Below are 20783 nucleotides of genomic sequence, written 5' to 3' on the forward strand. Positions count from 1 at the left end.
AGGCAGCCTACCTGCAAACTGAAGGCTTCTGTACATATCCATTCTTTCTCCCTTCTTCCTTTTAAAGTCTGATCCTTCTATATCACATTCTTTCCCACATTCTCAGGAATCTCTCTTTATTCAGTTTCCTAATAATATGTTCATATTTTGACTCTTGGCTTTCTCAAAAGCTATTTCTTCTACCATACCCTCTGTCACTATTCCTCAAACGCCCATGTGCCTCACTCCACCTGTTATTAGTAATCCTTTGTATATCTTTCTAAACTATAGGCTCTATAAGATTATTGAATTTTTTTTATTTTGTTCCTATTGGATACTCAATTCTTAATAGAATTTAAGGTACATGATAGGCATATAAAATATATGCTAAACAAGTAATTATGAATACAATATCATTCTTGTGGTTTCCAGCCAATAATAATTCAAAGTGAAAATAATAACTCCAAATAATAAAATTAACAATTACACCCTAGAGAATAGAAAAGGACATACCTCCAGTTCATTTTCCAGTTTCATTACTTTAGTTTTTAATTGATTTTCTATAAAAAAAAAGGTGTTTCAATTGGTCAGATTTATCAAGATTTTAAATAAATTTCAATAAAATAATAAAGTTAATTCTTTTTAAAAACCCATCATGATTATAATAATAAGAAAAAGAGTATTCTATACCAGACCCATAAGTAGGACTTAGCTTTCAAAATAAATTGCATATACAAATTTTATAGACTATATTAAAGTTAATTCTCTATTGCTTAGTAAATAAATGGAACCCACTATCTAATATCATAAACTTTTTCCAAGGTATTTACCAAATTTTGCTTGTTCTTCTCCAGCTTTATCAACTTCTTCCAAAGCTAGCTCTACTTCTTGAGCTTTCATCTAAAGATTTAAAAAAAGTGACTTTAATATGCCTTTACATTAAAACGTAAGAACTGAAAATGAGAATTTATATTTGTTCTCCCAATATTTAGTGTCTGCAGTGCCTCTCACATGGAGATAATCAGTAAATAAGACACATTATTTTCTTTCCTAAGGTTATAATTTCTAGATTCTTAACAGTTTAAAACGTTTCCTCTTTTCCCTTCAAGCCTTATATCCAGTATTGCAACTTATCCCTTTGTAATGTTTCCCACTATCTCTTTTTTCTGTTTGTCTCTTTTTTTTCTACTCTAATTGTCATTACTTTAGTCCATGATTTTATGTCTAATCTCTTTCATAATGTTATGTCTAAACAACTTCAATTCCCTTCGATCAGTCCTATTAACATACCTAATTTATCTTTCCTAAGGCATATTTTTGTATCTATCAACTGTGGCTCAAAAATCTTTAATGAATACTCATTGCTGACAGCATACAATTTAACTTTAAGTCCTCAACAAGGCTATCAGACTGTAGATACCCACCATTTATTTCCTCTCCAAGCTGCTATAAACTTTCCACACTTCTCTCCTCAAATGTAAACGAATATGCACATTTTCAATCTCCACCTCCAGTCTCTCTTTAACCTTTTTCCACTGCCTTCTATTTACCTAAAACAACTACCAGTCTTTGAGGTCTTCTCACACTTAACTCTCTTCCCCCTCTAACTAATCCCTTTAAATAGTTATCTGCATATTTCATTTCTACCTCAGGATTATGCTAACATAATCATCACAGGACCTCCCTATGTTATTTTTAAGCATATTCATTGCTTCCCCTACACATTCTTTTAGTAACTTTAGAGCAAAAACTAGCAATGTTTTGCACACTAAAATTCTCAATCACATTTGAAGATACCTCATTTCTTGGTGATTGAGATATTACAAATTACTTTCACAGAGATTAACTCATTTGAATAACAGACATTTGAATAACTCATTTCTTTAATAGTTAAACTGTTTTTGAAATCTACTACATACAAACCTTCATTAATGACTGAGTAATTCTGAAAAGGTGTATCACATTTTCTTGACTTTCATTTTTCAGCTCATTTACTTCCACCTAAGTAAACAGAAAACCAACTATTTTATCACCCTTAAAACAAAACATAAAAATACTTCCAGTTAAACCACTCAGTGACTCAAGGACAACTTAATCATATTTATATGTACATATCTATGTATTATTTATCAATTATGCACCTTGGATAAGGAAAACAATAAATTATCTGCCAATTCTTCTTGACGAGGAAGGTCATCTGGGTCAACTTTTATTATTTCTTTCCAGTTTATATTAGGTGGCATCTTGAATTGTTTAACAATGCTTTACCTTCTGTAACAGAACAGGTGGGTATTAGCATTTTCAAGGTAAACAGCATTATTGTTTTCACAGTTTACACTTTTTATAGATTACATTATAACTATGGTGTTAACAAAGAGCTATGGCTCCTTAACTATGTAACAGATTAGTGGTTTAAATAGCCTTCACTAAAATTGTAACAGCTGAAACAAATTATCAGTTATTGTACTGTCTAAATAAACTATAACAGCTCCCTTCCTAAAACTAATCTATGCCAGAACTAAGATTTAGAGTCACCTTCTCCACGCTCTTTACCACCAAAGCGCACGCGAACATCTAAAGGTGCCAAGCGCCGGGATGCTTGGAAAGCTGTAACTGACGCCTGATTCGGAGAATCGGGAACTGGGGGGTGAGGCTGGGGGAGGGCAGAAAATAAACAACTGAGGTGAGTGCATTTGGGTCGGACTAAACAGGACTGAAGCAAGAAGGCAGATGAATTCAGGACCAAAAACTAAGGGGCAAGGAAGCTAGGCTATTGCACACGGGCCCTGAGGCTTAAAGAACCTGCGTGGGAAGAGGTTCGCTGCTCCCGCTCACCAGCATCCACCCACCAAGCCTTGCAAACGGCGGAGGCTTCTTATCCACCGCTTCCACCCCCGGCCCCGCAGCTACGCTTGACGGCTCCCCAGCGCCGTTCCAACCGGACCCTGGATCCCGCCAACGAGTTCCCAGCAAGCCACCGCGACGGCGGCTGCGGCAGCAGCTGCTAGGCGACCATTCCCCACCCAGCCGAGGCCGGAACAAGGTCCCGGATGCAAAAGGAGCCTACATTTCACGACTGTGGGTGATGCTTTACGTTTAGACTCCCCAGCCGGGTGCCTGGACTCTGTTTCAAGGAAGGGGAGAAGGCGTAGGGTTAAGACTCCGAATCCCAGGGTACGACTCTTCTTGGCGGCTGTGCATCCTGGGAACTGAAGTCTCTGAGAAGTGGAGGTAGGCCTTTCCCGACATGCAATGCGGGAGGCTGCGACCGTACTGGGGCAGCAAGGCAGCTACCCGAAGCGGGAGGCGCCGTAGCTACTCAGGCGCGACTGCACTGCTGGCCTGAATGAGGTAGATCATGACTGCCCCTTCTGTGGCGTTGCTGGCTGGCCTGCTTTTTCTGAGTTTTCTGTAAGCCATCGCCTGGTGGAACCATTCTCAGGTGAGGTGAGACGGTGGGTCTGCGGCGGGGGAGGAATTGAGGGGTGCGGTCCCGGTTTAGAGAAGCTCCTACCATTGGGGAGTAAAGGCCAGGTCTGAGTCTGAAAGATGGGAAGACCTCACCTCCTCAGGTGTTTGCAAGTTATAGTCCGGGTGATACTCAGTGTGAAAGGGAGGGGGAAAAAGTTTTAGGCTTTTTGGGTTCAGAATCTGCCTCCGTACCGTGGGAGCTGCGCAATCGAGATCGCGATTTGGGCGCGAGGAAAGAACTGAGAAGACGCTACATCCTTCGACCCCGCCCGCCTTACCTGTAACGCCTTGATCTTTGCGGATTGAAGGACTTGAAGGTTGAGGAGAGGAGTTAGCATGGAGTGAAGGCTCTATAGTGGAGGGGTTAGAACTTGCCTGGCCACTGCTAGAGGTGGAGAGAGAAGGGGCCTCGGTATTCACCATTCCTGTTGCTGTCACTTAGTTGGTTACCGAGGCCGCCGTTCTATGAAAATGCCTTCTCAGGTGTTTACAGCTCTTACTCCTGCAAGTTTTGCTCATCTCTCTGCTCTCAGCCTTTCTGGAGTATGATAGACCACTAGGTAACTTTCTCAAGAAGCTGTAGACTTTAACTCTAAATGGTATTTTCAACTGTTTGGACTAGTGCCTCTCATCTCTTTTCTTAAGCACTTTTTTTTTACAATAATTGATAAATTTTTATTGAAAGCAAGTAATAGGTTTCTTTCCAAAACACGCGGTTGGGCAGTAGCTCAGTAGAAATAACTTAGTAAAAAATCAAAATAAATACTGATTTTTGAGATACACGTTTAAAGACATGCATCGGCTTTGTAGGGATAATAATTTTTGTCTAATCCTTTACTGAAATGTGTTATGCCAAATACTATTATGTTTTTTTAAACCATGCTCTACATTATATCTGCAGAACTTAAAACTGGAAATTTGTAACTTTTGACCAGTCTGCCTCCCCCCCCAAGATTTCACATATAAGTGAGAGCATGCAATATCTGTCTTTATCTGATTTATTTCACTTTGCTTAATACCCATAGGATCCATTTATGCTAATGACACATTTTCTTATTTTTTGTGGCTGATATCATCTAATAGTCTATTGTATATATACACCACATATTCTTTTCTTTCTTTCTTTTTTGTTTTTGAGAAAGGGTGGAAGGGGAAAGTAAGAGAAGAAAAAAACCCATCAATTTGTTGTTTCACCTATTTATGCATTCATTGTTTGATGCTCCTATGTGCCCTGACTGTGGATGGAACCCATAACAGTGGTGTGTCAGGAGAGTGCATATCAGGACAAGGCTGTGAGCATTTGAGCTACAATAGTCTACAATAGGAGGGTGCACATAGCTCTTAGAGAGTAATGGTCATTTCTTTCTGATATATACCCAGAAGTGGAATTAGGTATAATATGGTAGTTCTGTTTTTAATTTTTCAAGGAACCTCCATACTGTTTTCCATAGTGACTGTACCAGTTTAGTTTCCCACCAACAGTACACATCCTCCCAACACTTGTCTCTTGTTTTTTGATAACAGCCATTCTAATAGGTGTAAGGTGATAGCTCATTGTGGTTTTGATTTGCATTTGTTTCCCTGATGATTTGTGATGAACAGCTTTTCATTTACTGGTCAGCCATTTGTGTCTTGGGAAAAAATTCCTCTGGCCAATTTTAATCAGGTTATTTGTTGTGTGTAGTAGTGGGTCCTTCCTTCCCTCCCTCCCTTCTTCCCTTCCTTCCTTCCTTTTGCTGTTGAGTGTGTGAGTTCTTTATATAGTTTGAGTATTAGCCCATTATCATAAATATTTGTAAATTTTTCTCCTATTTTATAGATTTTGTTTTCATTTTGTTGACGGTTTCCCTTTGCTGTGCAGAAGTTTTTTAGTTTGACATAGACCCACTTATATTGGCTTTTGTTGCCTTTGCTTTTGGTTTTAAATCCAAAAAAATTATTGCTAAGACCAATCGATGTCAAGGGGTTAATACATGTTTTCTTCTAGGAGTTGTATGATTCAGGATTTATGTTCAGCTCTTTAATTCATTTTGAATTGATTTTTGTTAGTGTAAGATAGTGGTCCAGTTTGCATTCTTCTGCATGTGGCTCTCCAGTTTTCCCAATACCATTTATTAAAGAGATCGTCTTCTCATTGTATGTTCTTGGTCCTTTTGTCTACTTTGGGACTCTCTATTCTGTTTCATTGATCTGTGTGTGTGTTTTTGTACCAATACCATATTGATCTGCTTACCATAGTTTTGTCATTAAATCTTGATAGCAGTCCATGAAATAGGAGCTTACATTGCCCTCATTTTTCAACTAAGTTAAAAAACTGAGCCTTGGAGTCGTTAAGTACTCTGCTCCAACTTAAATAATGTGCTTGAACACAGATCTTTCTGGCTGGAAGACCTGTTTGTGACTGCTACACTGCCTCATCAGGCATGCTGAACCAATATTCATTAAGTATGTGTACTTCGATCTTGCAATGTGTGTTAAATATTTTATATTCTGATATATAACTTTGTTTACTCAAGATGTTGAATTAAATATTCTTCATGTTCAGTGATTTTAATTAATTTAACAGAAAATAGGAATAAAATATGTTTCTTGAGTACATATAATGCCATTTAATATGGTGAAAACTGTATTTTCATTGTAGAAATCTTATTTCTACTGCAGCATCTTATTTTTCTTGTTTTTTAAAATTTACTGTGACTATTATTTCCTATTTATTCTTTTACTAGTTTTATTTTGTCTTTATTAGCCTTTTCTATCCTCTACTTTCCTCACCCTATTGTTCTTATTTATATTCCCAATGACTCAAGGTCCCTAATGGTAAGTTTTATTCTCATTTATCAAAAGTGAAAACAGGTTCAGAGAAACTAAGTAATTTCCTAATAATTAAGGAACCTAAGATTGCAACCTAGAGCTCATTTACAGTCCTGACTAAAATGTAAAATCTTGCTTATATTTTATTATTTTACACATTCTAAAACTATTTTTGAGCTTGAAATTAGTTAGCTATGGTCTATCAGGGGTGTCTAACCTTTTGGCATCTCTGGGCCACACTGGAAGAAGAAGTGTCTTGGACCACACATTAAATACATCATGACAGGCAATCACAAAAGAATCTCACAGTGTTTTAAGTAAATATACAATTTTGTAAATTTACGATTGGACCACATTCATAGCCATCCTGGGCTGCAGGTTGGACACCCCTGGCTAGGTCCTAATATGTTGTAGTATATCTGTAACTAACTCTGAATCAAGAAATTTAACTCAAATTCTAGTTCAGTCACTCACTATAATTTTGAGGAAAATTGCTATCACCCACCATTATTTTCCATTAAATTTTCTGCATTAGTCAATTTTCACCAAAAGAAGGGATTTATGTAACAATTTTATAAGTGGCTTAATTACAGGAACACTTGCCTAGACCTGCCTTCTTTCCTCTCTGGTTTTGTAAGCAGTTTTATCTGACCAAAACCTTCACAAGAAAGATTTGCCTTTTGTAATTGCTACTACCTCTGTTTTCTGTATCAACCAACCTATGTTCCTTAGATGTTACTCCCTTGCCATTTTGCTGCCTTATCAAGAAAATGAGTTATAGCTTACTTTTCCAGCTTCTAAAATAATGCAAGGCCATAAGAAAGTTAGTATTCACTGTGTAAATGTTTTGTTTTGCCTTGTTCTCAAGGAGAGGAATCAGGGTACAGCAAGCCAGTACTTGTCTTCTCTCAACTGGAAGAAACTGGAAAGATTGGTAGGAGTTAGTGTGAATGCAGACTTTGCAAACTTAGCTGGCCAGAGTTTTATGAACTATAAAATAGTCATAAAATATAGTTGATTATCCTTATCAAAAAAGGTATACTCATGAAATTATTGAAATGAGAGGACTTTCCTTTTCAGGCTAAATTTTCCCAGATTTACATAAGATTTTCTACAGGTTTATTATTTTTCTAAAATCATACTGTTTTATTATTAGAAAAAGTGAACAATTAGTACAGTTTTTTTGAAGGAATCATGTTGTTTTGTATGTCTATATGTAGCTCACAAGTGGTCTTCATTTGTAGTTGAGTTTTCTGCACATACATAGTGGCATCCTGTTCTTGTAAGCAGACATAAATCAACCATTTCATTCACTCAGACCATATGCATCTGTGTCAATATGCTTGTGTGCCTGGAAAAAGAACTTAAAGTTCCCTGCCTTAGTCTGTTCATGCTGCTTTTAACATAGCACTCGAGATTTATAAACAACAGGAATTTATTTCTCACAGTTCTGAAGGCTGGTTAAGTCCAAAATCAAAGCAGCAGCAGATTCAGCGGTGAGGACCTACTTCCTTGTTCATGCCTGGGTGGGGGCTGAGCGGGTCTTTTCTCTGTGTCCTGGCAAGGCAGAGGAGGCAAGGAATCTCTTTTATAAAGACATTAATTCTACTTATACAGGCCTTACCCTCATGTTGTAATCACCTCCTAAAGGTCCCACCTCCAAATATCATCGTATTGGGCATTAGGATTTAACCTAAATTTGGTGGGGGAGGACACCAACATCTAGTCTATAGCATTCCCACAACTAACGTTTAACAGTAATGTGTTATAGTGTTACAGTAATGGGTTATATTATTACAGTAATGGCCTTTAGTTCATCATGCCTCCTTTTCTGCTTATGCCCTGTAACACTCTCTCTTTCCCTCTAACCTCTCCACAGCTGACTTGCATTAGAACTAGCTCTCTCTCCCTTGGAGAATCTTCAAAAATTCTATTATTTTGGCCTATTTGTAACATCTCCCACATTGATTCTGGGTTTACCTTGCTTGATTGATAGTTAAAAAATGCAGTAAGCAGTGAGTTGAAAAGAGCTTGTGCTCTGGGCATGCTGTCCTGCTTTCCTGGAATCACCATTTAAAGAAGTTCAGGCTAACCTACTAAAGGATATGACCACAAGTAGCTGAAATTAGCTTTCTAAGCTAAGACCCCCTACCCTTTAGGTGCCTAGCCTTAAGCAGGCTATCCATACGCACGAATGATCCTGGGCACAAGTAGCATAAGAAATGTGTGTGTATGTATATCGAATAAAGACATTTATATGAAGTAATGGAGTTACAGATTTATGGGTCTCATAATTCTAAAATTCATGGAGTAGGCTAGAAACTCTCCAGGAGGACCTCATGCTACAGTTATGAGGTGGAATTTTTTCTCAGGGTAGATAATTTCAGTTTTGCTCTTAAGGTAATTCAGCTGATTAGATGAGGTCCATCCACATTATGGAGCATATAATCTCCTTTACTTAAAATCATCTAATTGTAGAAGTTAACCCCATCTACAAAATGCCTTCATAGCAACTCCTAGGTTAGTGTTAGAATGCTAGTACTACTACTATAGCCTAATCAAGTTGACATATCTAACTAACCATAGTAGTAACCATCATGAATAACACATATTTTTCGAGGCCACTCAGTAAAGATGAGCACCTCATTGATAAACCCACTTGGTCCTTTTTTTTTTTTTTTTTTCAATCCTCACCAAAGGATGTGCCTATTGATTTTAGAGAGAAGAGAAGAGGGGAAGTGGGGAGAAACATAAATCATTAAGTTTCCCCCTGACCAGGGACTGAACCCTCAGCCTAGGCATGTGCCGTGACTGGGAATTAAACCTACAACTTGCCCTGGCTGGCGTAGCTCAGTGGATTGAGCGCGGGCTGCTAACCAAAGCACCAGAGGTTCGATTCCCAGTCAGCGCACATGCCTGGGTTGCAGGCCATGGCCCCCAGCAACTGCACATTGATGTTTCTCTCTCTCTTTCTCCTTTCCCTCTCTAAAAATAAATAAATAAAATCTTTTAAAGAAAAAACAACACTACAATTCTTTGGTTTATGGAATGAATCTTCGACCAACCGAGCACACTGGCCAAGGCCACTTGGTATTTCTTAAACCCTTCATCTGTACCAAGTTTATAAAGGGCCAAGATAATTTTAAAAGATTGCCCAAGAAATCTCATTAATGAGAGAAAGGGAGAGAGCTAGTTCTAGTGCATGCTTGTGAGCTCAGTTGTGGATTCATCTCAGGTTCTGCCCCCAAAAAGCCACCTGTTGGAGCAGAGGTTGGAGGTGGGGTGGGGTTGCAAACCCTAATGAAGGAAGATGAAATAGAGTTAAAAGTGTGGCAGGTGGGCACAAGTAACCAGGTTCTAGGTGATCACAAGCAATGAATTGAACCAAGCACACAGAGATTTTATAGCAGAAAGAGAGCAGATTTATTAAGCAATAGTGCACTCCACAGGACGTGGGAGCAGGCCAACCCCAAGCAGAGATTGACCCTCAGTAGCTGGAGGGATTCTTTTCTTATAGGGCAGATATTTCCTGACTAGCTTTGGTGGGGTTTTATTGTGCATGCACAAGTGATTATATTACTTTAAAACTACTGAGCATGCGGTCTCCCATGATTTTCCTTGATTGCCCACTGCGGGAGAGGGTCTCACAATGCTCATTTGTTATAATGCTGCTATAACGAAGCAAGGGTTATGTAGTATCTTCTGCACAGGTACAGTTATTATTCACCATAATTCAGCGCTTTTTCAGAGGCTGGGACAACCAAGCCAGGGTCTCTGTCCTGTATCTTTGTCCTTTGTCCCAGCCCTGGGGTACCTCTGGAATTTGCTCATTCCTGAGGAACCGGTCTTAGAACAGGGTGTATCTGTTCTGTATCAGTGTCCTTTGTCTTAGTCCGGGCCCTCCAGAGCTTCCACACTCCTGATTATCTTCTCAAAAGGAACTTTGGGTAACATCCCAATGGTGTGGGATTTTTGTCCCCAAAGAATCCTCTAACACCTATGAGAGTCTCATTGTTAAATAAGTGGTTAAACAAGCTCTTTTGCTTTTCTTTCTTTTTTCTCTCTCTATTCTGCTTTACCTCTACAGTATTCAAAAATTATTTTTAACATGAATGTAAGGTACTATCCCTGGTACTATGAAGTACCTTTGGGTTTAAATAAAAGAGAGAGAAGAATAAACTACATTCCCTATTCCATGACAACAGGCTTCTCTTTTACAGTGAGCCCAAGCCTGGGGTAAAGGACAATTCCCCAAAATTAAGTGAAGTTTAAAGGTTTGATTATTATGCTGGAATTGAACATTCCAATTACTTAATGAAACTTTTACAACTGAAACTGACTGCATAACTTTTTATTACCTAACTATTCAGAAATCATGATATTTGTTCTAGTATTTTAAAGTAACATTTTATATCCTTGTGTTTTTTAAGTCTTTAAATTCAGCCTAAAAATATTATTTATAAAGTATCATGTCACTTTTTTAAAATAACAACTCCAACTGAAAGAACAAAATGGGCACAGAGAGAAACAACCATGTGAGGACACAGGGAGAATGCAGCCATTTCCTCCTAGTCAAGAAGACTGGCCTCAGAAAAAACCAATTTGCCAACACCTTGATGTTAAACTTCTAGCCTCTGTGAGAAGTATATTTCTGTTACATTTAAGCCAGCCAGTCTGTAGTATTTTGTTAATAGTAGTCCTAGCAAACTAATATACCATACATTCCTATTAGTAAATTTGTAATTTCCCTGATTGAATTTTGGTGGCATATAACTTTTCTCTGTTGTACTGAAAATATGAGACCATCCTGATGATTTGATGAGCCTTTCTCTTACTCTAACTTGCTTTTGTATTTGTAATATGCCAAAACTAAGTGCTTGGGTGTTCTCCTTTTCTGTGAGTGTCATGTGTTTCACTTAGTTGCATTTCTCTTTGTTCTAGACATTTTGAATACCTCTCCTAAAACTGAAATGAGAATCTCAATAAATGAATAAATATTTTTTAAAAGCACCAAATGCTCTTAATCAGCTACATTTAAAACTTGGTTAAATTGCCTTAATTTAAAACTGTATTTGTAGTTCTAATGTATTCATTTTACTCAGTGAATAAATGCCATGTTTAACATACAAAATCTTCTCAATACTTAAACTTTTAGAAAGCTGGTATATTAAAATGAAAAAAAAAGAAAACAATAAAGCCAGTAGATTAAATTTAACACCTTTACAACTCAAGTTCTGTAAAAATTCTAATACTATTTGTATACTTGGCTACATTCTTTTACTTTTATTTTTTAGAGAATTTATGAGTCAAACTAACAACATATGCTGTGGAGGAAGCAAGAACTCAAATGTTCTGGAGAATAACTGTTTTGCAGACTTTTTTATGCATTTGAAATTGAGGGAGGAAGAAATGGAAGGAAAATTACTGGGAGGTGAGAGAAAGAAAGCGAGGTGGGATTGGGTTACAAGATAGTTAACAAGATCAGGAGCACCCTTGAGGGCGATATTTCAAAGGGGTGTTAACCTGGATGTACTGAAACAATGGACGGGGCTTGCTTAAAGCAAAGGTAAACCTTTTTACTAAAAAATTACATGCCTGGAGCATTACTACCCTCCATGACCTGCCCATTTAAGAATTTATGATCAGATCACCCAGTGAAGTTACTTCCCATAGAACCCCATTTTTTTTTGTCCACAGTTCCTCTTTTTGTTCATAAATCAATTCAAAGGATGCATTGATGACCAACCTTTTGGCCAGAGAATGTGGTCTCACAGTGCTAAGGAAGGCTTATTCCTAGGAAGTCTCAGTATCCACACTGTCTTGTTAACCAGTGGGGATGTTGCAGTACTGTAACCATGGCATCTAAGTTGAGGTCAGATCTTCCTAAAATGGGAAGAACAGATAAATGGAACACAGGTATTATGGACTTTATTGTGAAAAAGACACTCTGGATTATTTCTATCCTGTGAACTATTATGTTCTAAGTTTTTCCATCTGTGTCATTGTTCTAGTATTACATTTATATAAGCTATAAAAAGATTATAATTGATACAGAGAGATCTGATCAGATCACTAGGGAGTAGTAGGAAGGGGCTGTGGGAGGAGGTTGCCCAAGGCTATGGTAAATAGCCTAGGACGGAACTGGCTGAGAAGTTGAATGCCTCCAGAGCCCATGGAATTATGGGGGAGAAGATTGGAAATAAAAGAAGTACTCTGGCTCTCAGGCTCTTCTTCCTCCAGGATGCCTGGATGATGGTGCTGCAGCTGCCTGCATCTCCCAACATATGTTATTTTGTATTGGAAAGAATTCCAGGCACAGCCTAGGATCAGGCTGTCCTGGCAGAGGGTGGCAGGGTTATTCTTTGGGTGTTCTGGAGAGAACAGGCTTTGAAGCAGAAGCCTGCCATTCTTCCAAAACTGTGTAGCTTTTGTATATTACATTTAGTTTTTAAACTAACCCTGTTACAGAACAGAACAAGGGGGGCCTGAGACAATATACTATTATTGAAAGAAGGCCCTGGGTCCGTTATGTCCGCCGCCAGAGGAAAGACATCTCTCAATGCCAGGGATTTGTGAAAAGGAAAGGAAATGTTTATTTAATGCTATACAAACTTAAAGTAGTGACCTAATGTCTTTATCAAAAATCCCAAAGTCCCCCAAAACACCCCAAAACAGACACAGTCCTTCCTTCCTTCCCCCTTTGCCCAGTCCAGAGTACCATATTTCAGGGAAGGAAAACGAAGTCCATGGCTCAGACGGTCCTCTGGTTCTTAGTCCTCCTTCTCGACTGGGAGACCTCCCTGGGTTCCCGGCACCCTCGGCTGAGTCGCCAGGATCTCTGCTAAAACCAGGTGGTGGTTCCCCTTCTAAAGCTGTGGGGGTCCCCACTCTGGCACAGGCACGTGGTCCTCTCTCCCAGGGCCACGGGAGTCTCCACTCTGCCAAAGCCGCGTGGTTCTCCCTCTCTGGGATGCAGGAGTCTCCACTCTGCTAAAGCTGTGTGGCTCTCTCTCCTAAAGCAGCACGGTTCTCCCTCAGTGGCTGAGGTCCTCCCTATTCTGCTAAAGCCGCATGGTTCTCTCTCTCAGGGCTGCGCATGGCTCTCCTTCTCAGGGCTGCACATGGTTCTCCACTCTGTTAAAGACGCATAGTTCTCTCTTCTAATGGCCGCCAAGTCTGGGTTTCAAATCCCCGCGGCCAATCTTCCTCTGCAGCCTCACCTCGGACTCCTGCCACACTCGGCTTCACATGCCAGAACTCATATCCTTCCAGGTTTACTGAGCTGCCATCATGAGTCTGGGCAGGTGTGGCCCCATGTCCTGGAGCCAATCTTCTCCGAGCTCCCACGCAGGCGCTGTAGCTCGGGGGATCTGCCCCCAGTCACGTCTTGGTGGGGAAGTTACTTCCATTCCCCTGGCTCAGAGATGATCACAGCTATTTAACATATCTAAGCGACCAGCCAAAGGCTATAGATATGTTAAATGACCAGGCCAGAGGGTAGCTGCAAGGCTGTTGCTGTGCAAAACAGATCTCAATGGCCTTGCTCCATTTGTCCCTTCCCCCAACCCACACCCTGGGTGGGGGGATGGAGACATCTTAAAATCTCCTGGACACCTTAAGTTCTGGACCCCATTTCAAATGCCCATTTGGGGTCCCCCCTCTTGGCTGCACCCTGTAACAACCCTGTAGAAATAAGATGACTAAAAACTAACAGAGGGAAATGATAGAAGTACTGAGGTGTTAAAAGTTTAGCTTTAATTGATAGGTTTAAGACAGTCAGGGGTGTCTAAACTTTGGCGTGTCTAGGCCACACATTAAATACACAAACACTAAAGAAAACTGATGAGCAAAAAAAAGGAATTTAAGTAAATTTGCAATTTTGTATTGTGCCACATTTATAACCATCCTTGGATGTGTGTGCGGCTTAGACAATGGGGTTGGACACCCCACTGGGTTGGAGTGATTAAACCTGTGACTTGACGGGCTTAAGTAACTTTTGAATAAAGTTACTTAAAGTTGCTTTTGAATAAAGACTTGTTTCCTTTATCACCAAACCTTTGCCTCTGGAATTTTGCCACAGGATGGCATCAGGCAGCAGGATCCCAATAGCCATTCAGTAACGTTATCAGTTTTCTTATGTGTGTGCAGTAATCATAATCATTTGGATTATGTAGAAAAACTCAAAGAACAATTACAACTATTATGCTTAATATCATTAGCACACAGATAAAGACAAAATGGATTCTGTGTTCAGCATCAGTCCATAAGCGTACAGGCCTTATTGATGTCTTGGGATAGCTGTCTCCTTCTGATGTCAGCAGCTTCTCGTCCTAGAGGAGTGTTTGATGACTGTTGTAGGTCAAGGTGAGTGTCTAGATGTCCATTTGTGGTTAGGTGCCTTTTTTTTTATGAGAAATGTGAATCAATTAATCCCTTTAAGTATATCTGCACATGAATTAGTTAACACCTGATAAGTTCCCTTCCAAGGAGGTTGGAAGTAGTCTTTTATTTGATGTCTCTTCTAGTATACCAGAGAATTTCAACCAGTGTGCTACAAGAGGTACTGTGGTGTGCCTCAAGAATTTTTTAAACATGTAATACTTAACTATTGAGTGAGGGGCATTGACCTCTTTTCCCTTAGGTTACACAGTGATAGCTGTCCAGTGTGAATGAACCAAAATTATACCTAATTTTTTGGTGTGCTGCAGAATTTTAATAATTAGTTTATGTGTGCAATGAGATGAAGAAGGTTGAGAATTGCTGCAGTAGACAAAATCCCCTGGTCATAACCCATGGTCTTTGAAGTCTCTGTATCTCTCAGAGCACACTATAAAATAAATCAATTACTGATTTATCCATTTCTTTTACCTGGTTAATACGTCCTTGACAATAAAGCAGAGTGCCTTCTCTGAATGAGATTGGTTCATATGCTCTTTCATCCAGATGCATGGGATGACCAGTGACTATTTCATAAGGAGAAAGGCTGTTTACAAGAAGGGTAGATCTCAGATTGAGGAGCACTATGGGAAGAGCTTTTGGCCAAGGGAGACTAAAAGCTCCTGAAAATTTAACTAGTTGAGTTTTAATTGTACCATTTGTGTGGGAATGATAGGCACAATGAAAATGCTATAGAAGAGGCAAAATTGTTACAAATTGATTGTATTATTTGCCCAGTAAAATGAGTTCCTCTGTTGTAAGTCAAAGGGAATTTCTCAACTGGGAATTAATTCTTCCAATAAAAATTTACCTACCTTTAAGGCTGTTGATTTCCTGTAAGGGAGTGCTGTAACACATTATTTGTGTCCTTGAAATGGTGGCATTTGGATAAAATCCAATTGCCATACTTCAAATGGACCTAAATGGAGTGGCAATGTCCCCGGGATCCATGGAGTGATTTTCTAAAGTTTTATTTGGGATAGATAGAACATCTGCTATGTATTTTATGAGCTGCATAGAATGTCCTGGAACTTTGATAATTGCTAGAATTTAGATAATTGTCTTGGTAGCTGTATGGTATGTAATAATTCTGCAACCTGCTTTCCATTCTTTATATAGACTGCCCTCAGAAAGTTAAGAAGCTTCTCTTTGCTTCCATGACATTCCAAAGTCATGAGCAACACCAAAGGGATGATAACTATCAGAGTAAATATTGTTTGATCTTTGGCCAACTGACAAGCTCTGGTTAGGGGAATTAATTTAGTTTGCTGGGCATGTCTTATATCAGTTAAATAATAAGTTCCAGTTACATCGGCCATGGAAGTTGCTGCATGTCTAGCTTGGTAGTGTCCATTTGTTTTTGAGATAAGATCCATCTATAAACCAAATTAAGTCAGCATTATTAATTGGAGATTCCTGTAATCATTGCTAGGAACAAGAAAGTGGTCATAAATAAAATGAAATTGGGGATGTCTTCATCCTATAAAGAGGGAAGAAAGTTGGTGGGTTAATAAGGCTGTTACATCAAGCTAAAATATCAGGCAGAGAAAGCATGAGTATTTAATAAGAAGCCAGTCAGCTGACTGAGTAGTGGGGAGTATGGTAAGAGTTTAGCAAAGATTTGACAGGTTAAGGATCATAAATGGTTGAAGGAGAACCCATAAATATATTTTATGTTTCTACGTATGTCATGGCTGTAGCAGAGATGGCCCTCCTACAGGGAGGAAGCTCTTTCTCTAATTGTTGGCTATAATATCCTTGATGATCTGGACATCTTGAAATCCTGGAGGTCTTTGATGATCTCCCTGTTTCCACATTAGAACTCCTAAAGCATTTATGTTCAAGTATGAAAAGGAAGGGAATTTTATAATTAGTGTCCCAAAAAGGGAGCCTTAGAAAGTTTTTCATTTAAAGCTTCTAGCTTGTTTCTCTCCAGGGTTCCATTGGATTGGATCAGGCCCGTCTGAATTTAATAAGGCATAGAGTGGTTGGGCCATTAACAAAAAATGTGGAACTCAGTTACAAAAGTATCCAGTCAACCCTATGAAACCTCCAAGCTACTTCTTAGTTCTTGGAAGGGGAAAGAGTAAGATTCCTCTGAGTCTTTTAGGGTTAATTATTAGCCCATCTTTAGATAAAAAAGATGGCCAAAGTATTTTACTTGGGGCAAACACAATTGAAGCTTGTCCTTGGACACCTTATGTCTTTATTAGTTAACTATTGTAATATGTTAAATTGTGTTCTTTGGGGAGTCTAGTAATATCCTAGAACATAAAAGTAAATAATCTATATAGGATTAGAGTGTAATCTTGAAGAAAATAAACATCATTTAAGTCAGCTCTTAGTATTTGAGAAATTGGCGGGACTCTTTGTATATTCCTGGGGTATTACAGTCCAGTTAAATTGGCAAAATTCCCAGGTGAAGTTAAAGAAATACTGACTGTCATAGGTTTCTTTACCAGAAAGGTAAGAGAATTGTAGGGGCTCGTACGTGGAATTATAAGCCTTCCTTTTAACTGATCTTGTATAATGTGCTTGCTTCCAACTCTAGCACATCAGGTCTTAAAGGATATTGGCATATATTAGATGGAGGCAAAGTATTGTTAGTAGTTATTTTGATAGCAGTGACTGATGTGATCTTACCAATATGTGTACTGGAAAGAGCCCAGAGCTCCATAGAACATTCTTCAGCAAATATTTAGTTTTAAGATTAGTTTTCTCTTTAGGAGGTTCCTTTAAATCATGATTTTCTCAGTTGGTTCAGCATTGATTTATTTAGTTCTAAATACATTCTACCTTTATGAGAAAAGGATATGTAAGTGTCATGGGTTTCAAGAAAGTCTCTCCTTGTTGGGCAGATTGAGTCAGATTTGACTAGCAAAAATATATTGCCCTGTAACCATTCCCTAGTTGAAAGAGAATAGGTTCTGATTTTAAAATGAGCATTGGTTGATTGGATATCCCTACCATTTGTACAGAAGTTTTACTCTGAGGGAGAGGGCAACTAATTGGGTAGGGTTAAGAATAGATAAAGTAGTTCCAGTATCTAGTTTCCCCATTTATGGTGTAACAAAACACAGGTGCATCTGCCTGTCAATACTGAAAGTCAATACTTGAGAGACAGGTGCTGATGTAAAGGAATGTGGTTTATTCAGAGGCCAGTCATTTGGAAGATGGGGAACTCATCTCAAAGTCCATCTCTACCTATCAATGCAAACAAAGGGTTTTATAAGGAGAGAGAGAGAAAGCAGAACAAAGCTATCAAGGGGAAGAGATTGAAAGGTTCTCTATGTGCAGATGAGCACAGTCCATTCCCATAAGGCAAGTGATAGTCCAGTGTGTATCATCCTGGCTTTATGTTTCGAGTTCAGCAAATCTCCCGGACCTGCGACTGCTGGAGATCCACAGTCTGTGTCTTTTGAAGTTAGTTACTAGGATTCTTATACACACTGTTTGTTGATAAGCTACCTAATAGTAACAGTCAGCATATACAAAAACAGTATCAAAAGAATATTGTGGGGTATATTACAGTTTACCAATGTTACAATGGTAATTTCAATTTCTCCTAAAGCATTGGTAAGGAGAAGGGGAAATAAATGTCTTCCCACAATCTTCAGAGCAGCCCTATGCTTGCTCCTGTTTTCTTTTTTTTTTTTCTAAATCCCATTTCAGTTCTTTACAGTCCTTTTTAAGAGGGCCTTTTATAGTAAAAGCAGACCCCCTTTTTGCCTTATTGAAGAGGTCTTCCAGGAAGTCTGACCTGATTGCTTAGTTGTTGGAGCTGTAAATTTATAATTTTAGTAGCTTGATCCTTTTCTTCCTTTTGAATAGTGTACATAATTGATCAGCCAGAGTTGCTAGTTTATCCCCATTTGTGGTCAGCCAATTAATTCATGTTGTTTAATCAGAGTTGCAGTCTCCTCATATAATCCTTTCCGAAATGCCAAATTGAGCATTGGATCATTTTGGTAATACTTAGAACTGGCTATAATCCTGAATATTGTTTGAAAGTTTTTACCAAAATGTTTTCAGAAAGCGAGTATGGTTTCATGAAATTTTTGTCTACATTGCTAGATTTTCTTCCCCAGTCTGTTTCTCTTTGTTTTAAAAAATTTTCTATAGTTTTCCAGCAGACCTCTCCTAGCCATTCTGCTGCTTTGCTCTCAGACACCAATAGGTGCATTAGTTAGAACACATCGGAATAACCAAGATCGTGTATTTTAGCTATTCAATCATATTTTTTGTGAACCCAACAGGGTCTTAGAAAATCTTGAGTTAGATTCCTTTATTCTGCTTTCATCCAAGCAGGGTAAATTATTGCTGGTTCCCCTTGACCTGAGATTGACTTTTCTCTAAAGGGGGCTGCCAGAATTTCTGGTTCTTCTAGCCTATCCTAATTTGGCTTTCTTGGGTTTCCCCTAAGTCAGTAGAGGGTGGCAGTGGAGAGGAGGAGAAAGGGAGGGCAAGCCCTGAGAAAGGAGCTCAGAAAGTAGTGGGGCAGTGGAGGAAAGGAGAAAATGGGGTATTGGCATTGAGCAGTTTTGGAAGCCTTCTTCAGTTCCAAGACAGTCTCTAGAAATTTCGTATTTACTTTCCAAAGAGAGGAAATTTTATCAGAGTTCAGAGATAGTATTTAAAATTTTATTGATAACTTCCTTAAGAGAAGAAAGTTCATCCGCTCCTTTTAGAAGCTTCTGTGTTCCAATCAAAATAAGCATTACATTCATTCAGTTCAATTTTAGAACATGCTTTTTCCAATTGAGCACACAAAAATAATTTAGCGGTATCAAAAGAGCCCCATTTTGGCCATCTTAAACTGATCTCATTTTTAGTTAAATCTCCCCATTTCTGTAGATATTCACAAGTTGAGGTTCCATACTTATTGTACATAAAACTTGTTCCAGTACTAAAGAATGCTGGCTGTTGTGGGTCTCACTGGTCCCAGAGGCATGATTTCCCATGTTAATTTTAATTTTTCTTTTGAGCCAAATATAAAAGCCTAAATTAAAAGAAGTCATGTAAAAACAGTTCAAATAAAGTCAGGAACCACTTCCTAAAGCTGCTAGGTTCCCCATTCTGAGAAAAGACTCACCCAAGCTCACTGGATGGGAAGCTGGAAGCTGGTGAAGTCCAGTGGGCTCCTGCTGCTACCTAGCACCGGATCTGGGTTTGAGAGGTGGTCCTGGGTGGGCTTCTTCAGATTCCTGCCCCACTACTTCAAGTAAATGTCAACATAAGAATGTGTAGCCTGTAGAGACATTTTATAAAAATTTATTTGTGCCAGGGACTGGACACAAATAAGGAAGGAAGACCTCAACAGACTTACGTAAATGCTTCAGGGAATAACAGTTTGCAGCTTCTTTTTGTACATTTGAGATTGAGGAGAGAATGTAAGGAAGTAGGAGAAAGCATAAGTTGGAAATAGATTACGAAATAGTTTAGATTATGTGCTTTCTTGAGGGTGATTACAGTTTATTACCAAGATTTGTTCAGGCAGTTGCACAGAAACAATGGACAGGGCTTGCTTAAGGCAAAGAATCCTTTTAGTAAAAAGCTGTGTGCCTAGGGCATGGCTATCCAGCTTGACCAACGTATTTAGTAATTTATGATCAGTAACCCTGTGAGGTTACTTTCTATAGAATTCCTTTTTCATCCACACAATTGTCTTTATTCTTGTGAATTTACAGCCTTCTTTTTAAAAATTAATAACTTTTGTGTCATTTTAGCATGTTTGAGAAGGAGCTGAGGCAAATAAGTATCTGTTGAGTCTCTCCAGTCTTTAAACAAGCACCACCAACTTTTTTGTTTTTGTTTTGTTTTGATAAATGTATAACTACAAATTTATACTATTTAGAGATAGTAAATTATTTCTGGATTCAAGAGAAGCCCTTACAGAGCTCTCCCTCTCGGAGCATGCCTGCACCTTGTCTCCCCCCCAGGCTTGTTACCATTGTACTTCTCTTCCCTAAACTCCAAGCTCTAAGGGCCTTTCTTTTGCCTCTCTCTGTAGGCTTGTTTCTTGAGCCTACTCAGTCCAGCTGGCAAACTTGTACTACCTCTGTAACTTTGTAAAGAAACTCTTTTTT

The 20783-nt window shown here is 38.8% G+C and overlaps 2 protein-coding genes across 8 annotated transcripts in view; one reads left to right on the top strand and one right to left on the bottom strand.

The window, feature by feature from the left end:
• The window catches only part of CEP290 (centrosomal protein 290), a 97075-nt gene extending 94061 nt beyond the window's left edge, over positions 1-3014 (bottom strand). For 2 of the 6 annotated variants that reach the window (XM_045830412.1, XM_045830407.1), the window contains exons 1-5: positions 2829-3011; positions 2121-2250; positions 1903-1980; positions 810-879; positions 493-539 (exon numbers count right to left, since the gene is read on the bottom strand). In XM_045830412.1, coding sequence (XP_045686368.1) covers positions 493-539; positions 810-879; positions 1903-1980; positions 2121-2222 — 297 coding nt within the window. In that variant the 5' untranslated portion in view covers positions 2223-2250; positions 2829-3011. Of the gene's footprint in view, positions 1-492; positions 540-809; positions 880-1902; positions 1981-2120; positions 2251-2514; positions 2633-2814 lie in introns of all 6 variants that reach the window. The other 4 variants (XM_045830411.1, XM_045830410.1, XM_045830409.1 and 1 more) reach the window with 4 other exon arrangements.
• A 190-nt stretch (positions 3015-3204) lies between these two features.
• Positions 3205-20783, top strand: part of TMTC3 (transmembrane O-mannosyltransferase targeting cadherins 3) — a 77291-nt gene continuing 59712 nt past the window's right edge. Inside the window, exon 1 of one of the 2 annotated variants that reach the window (XM_045830570.1) lies at positions 3205-3426. The gene's annotated coding sequence lies outside the window, so the exon portion shown is untranslated. The remainder of the gene's footprint in view (positions 3427-20783) is intronic. The other variant, XM_045830569.1, reaches the window with a different exon arrangement.

Source organism: Phyllostomus hastatus, unplaced genomic scaffold (genome assembly GCF_019186645.2).
Source record: "Phyllostomus hastatus isolate PE091 unplaced genomic scaffold, TTU_PhHast_1.1 phas_contig_152, whole genome shotgun sequence".
NCBI lineage: Eukaryota > Metazoa > Chordata > Mammalia > Chiroptera > Phyllostomidae > Phyllostomus > Phyllostomus hastatus.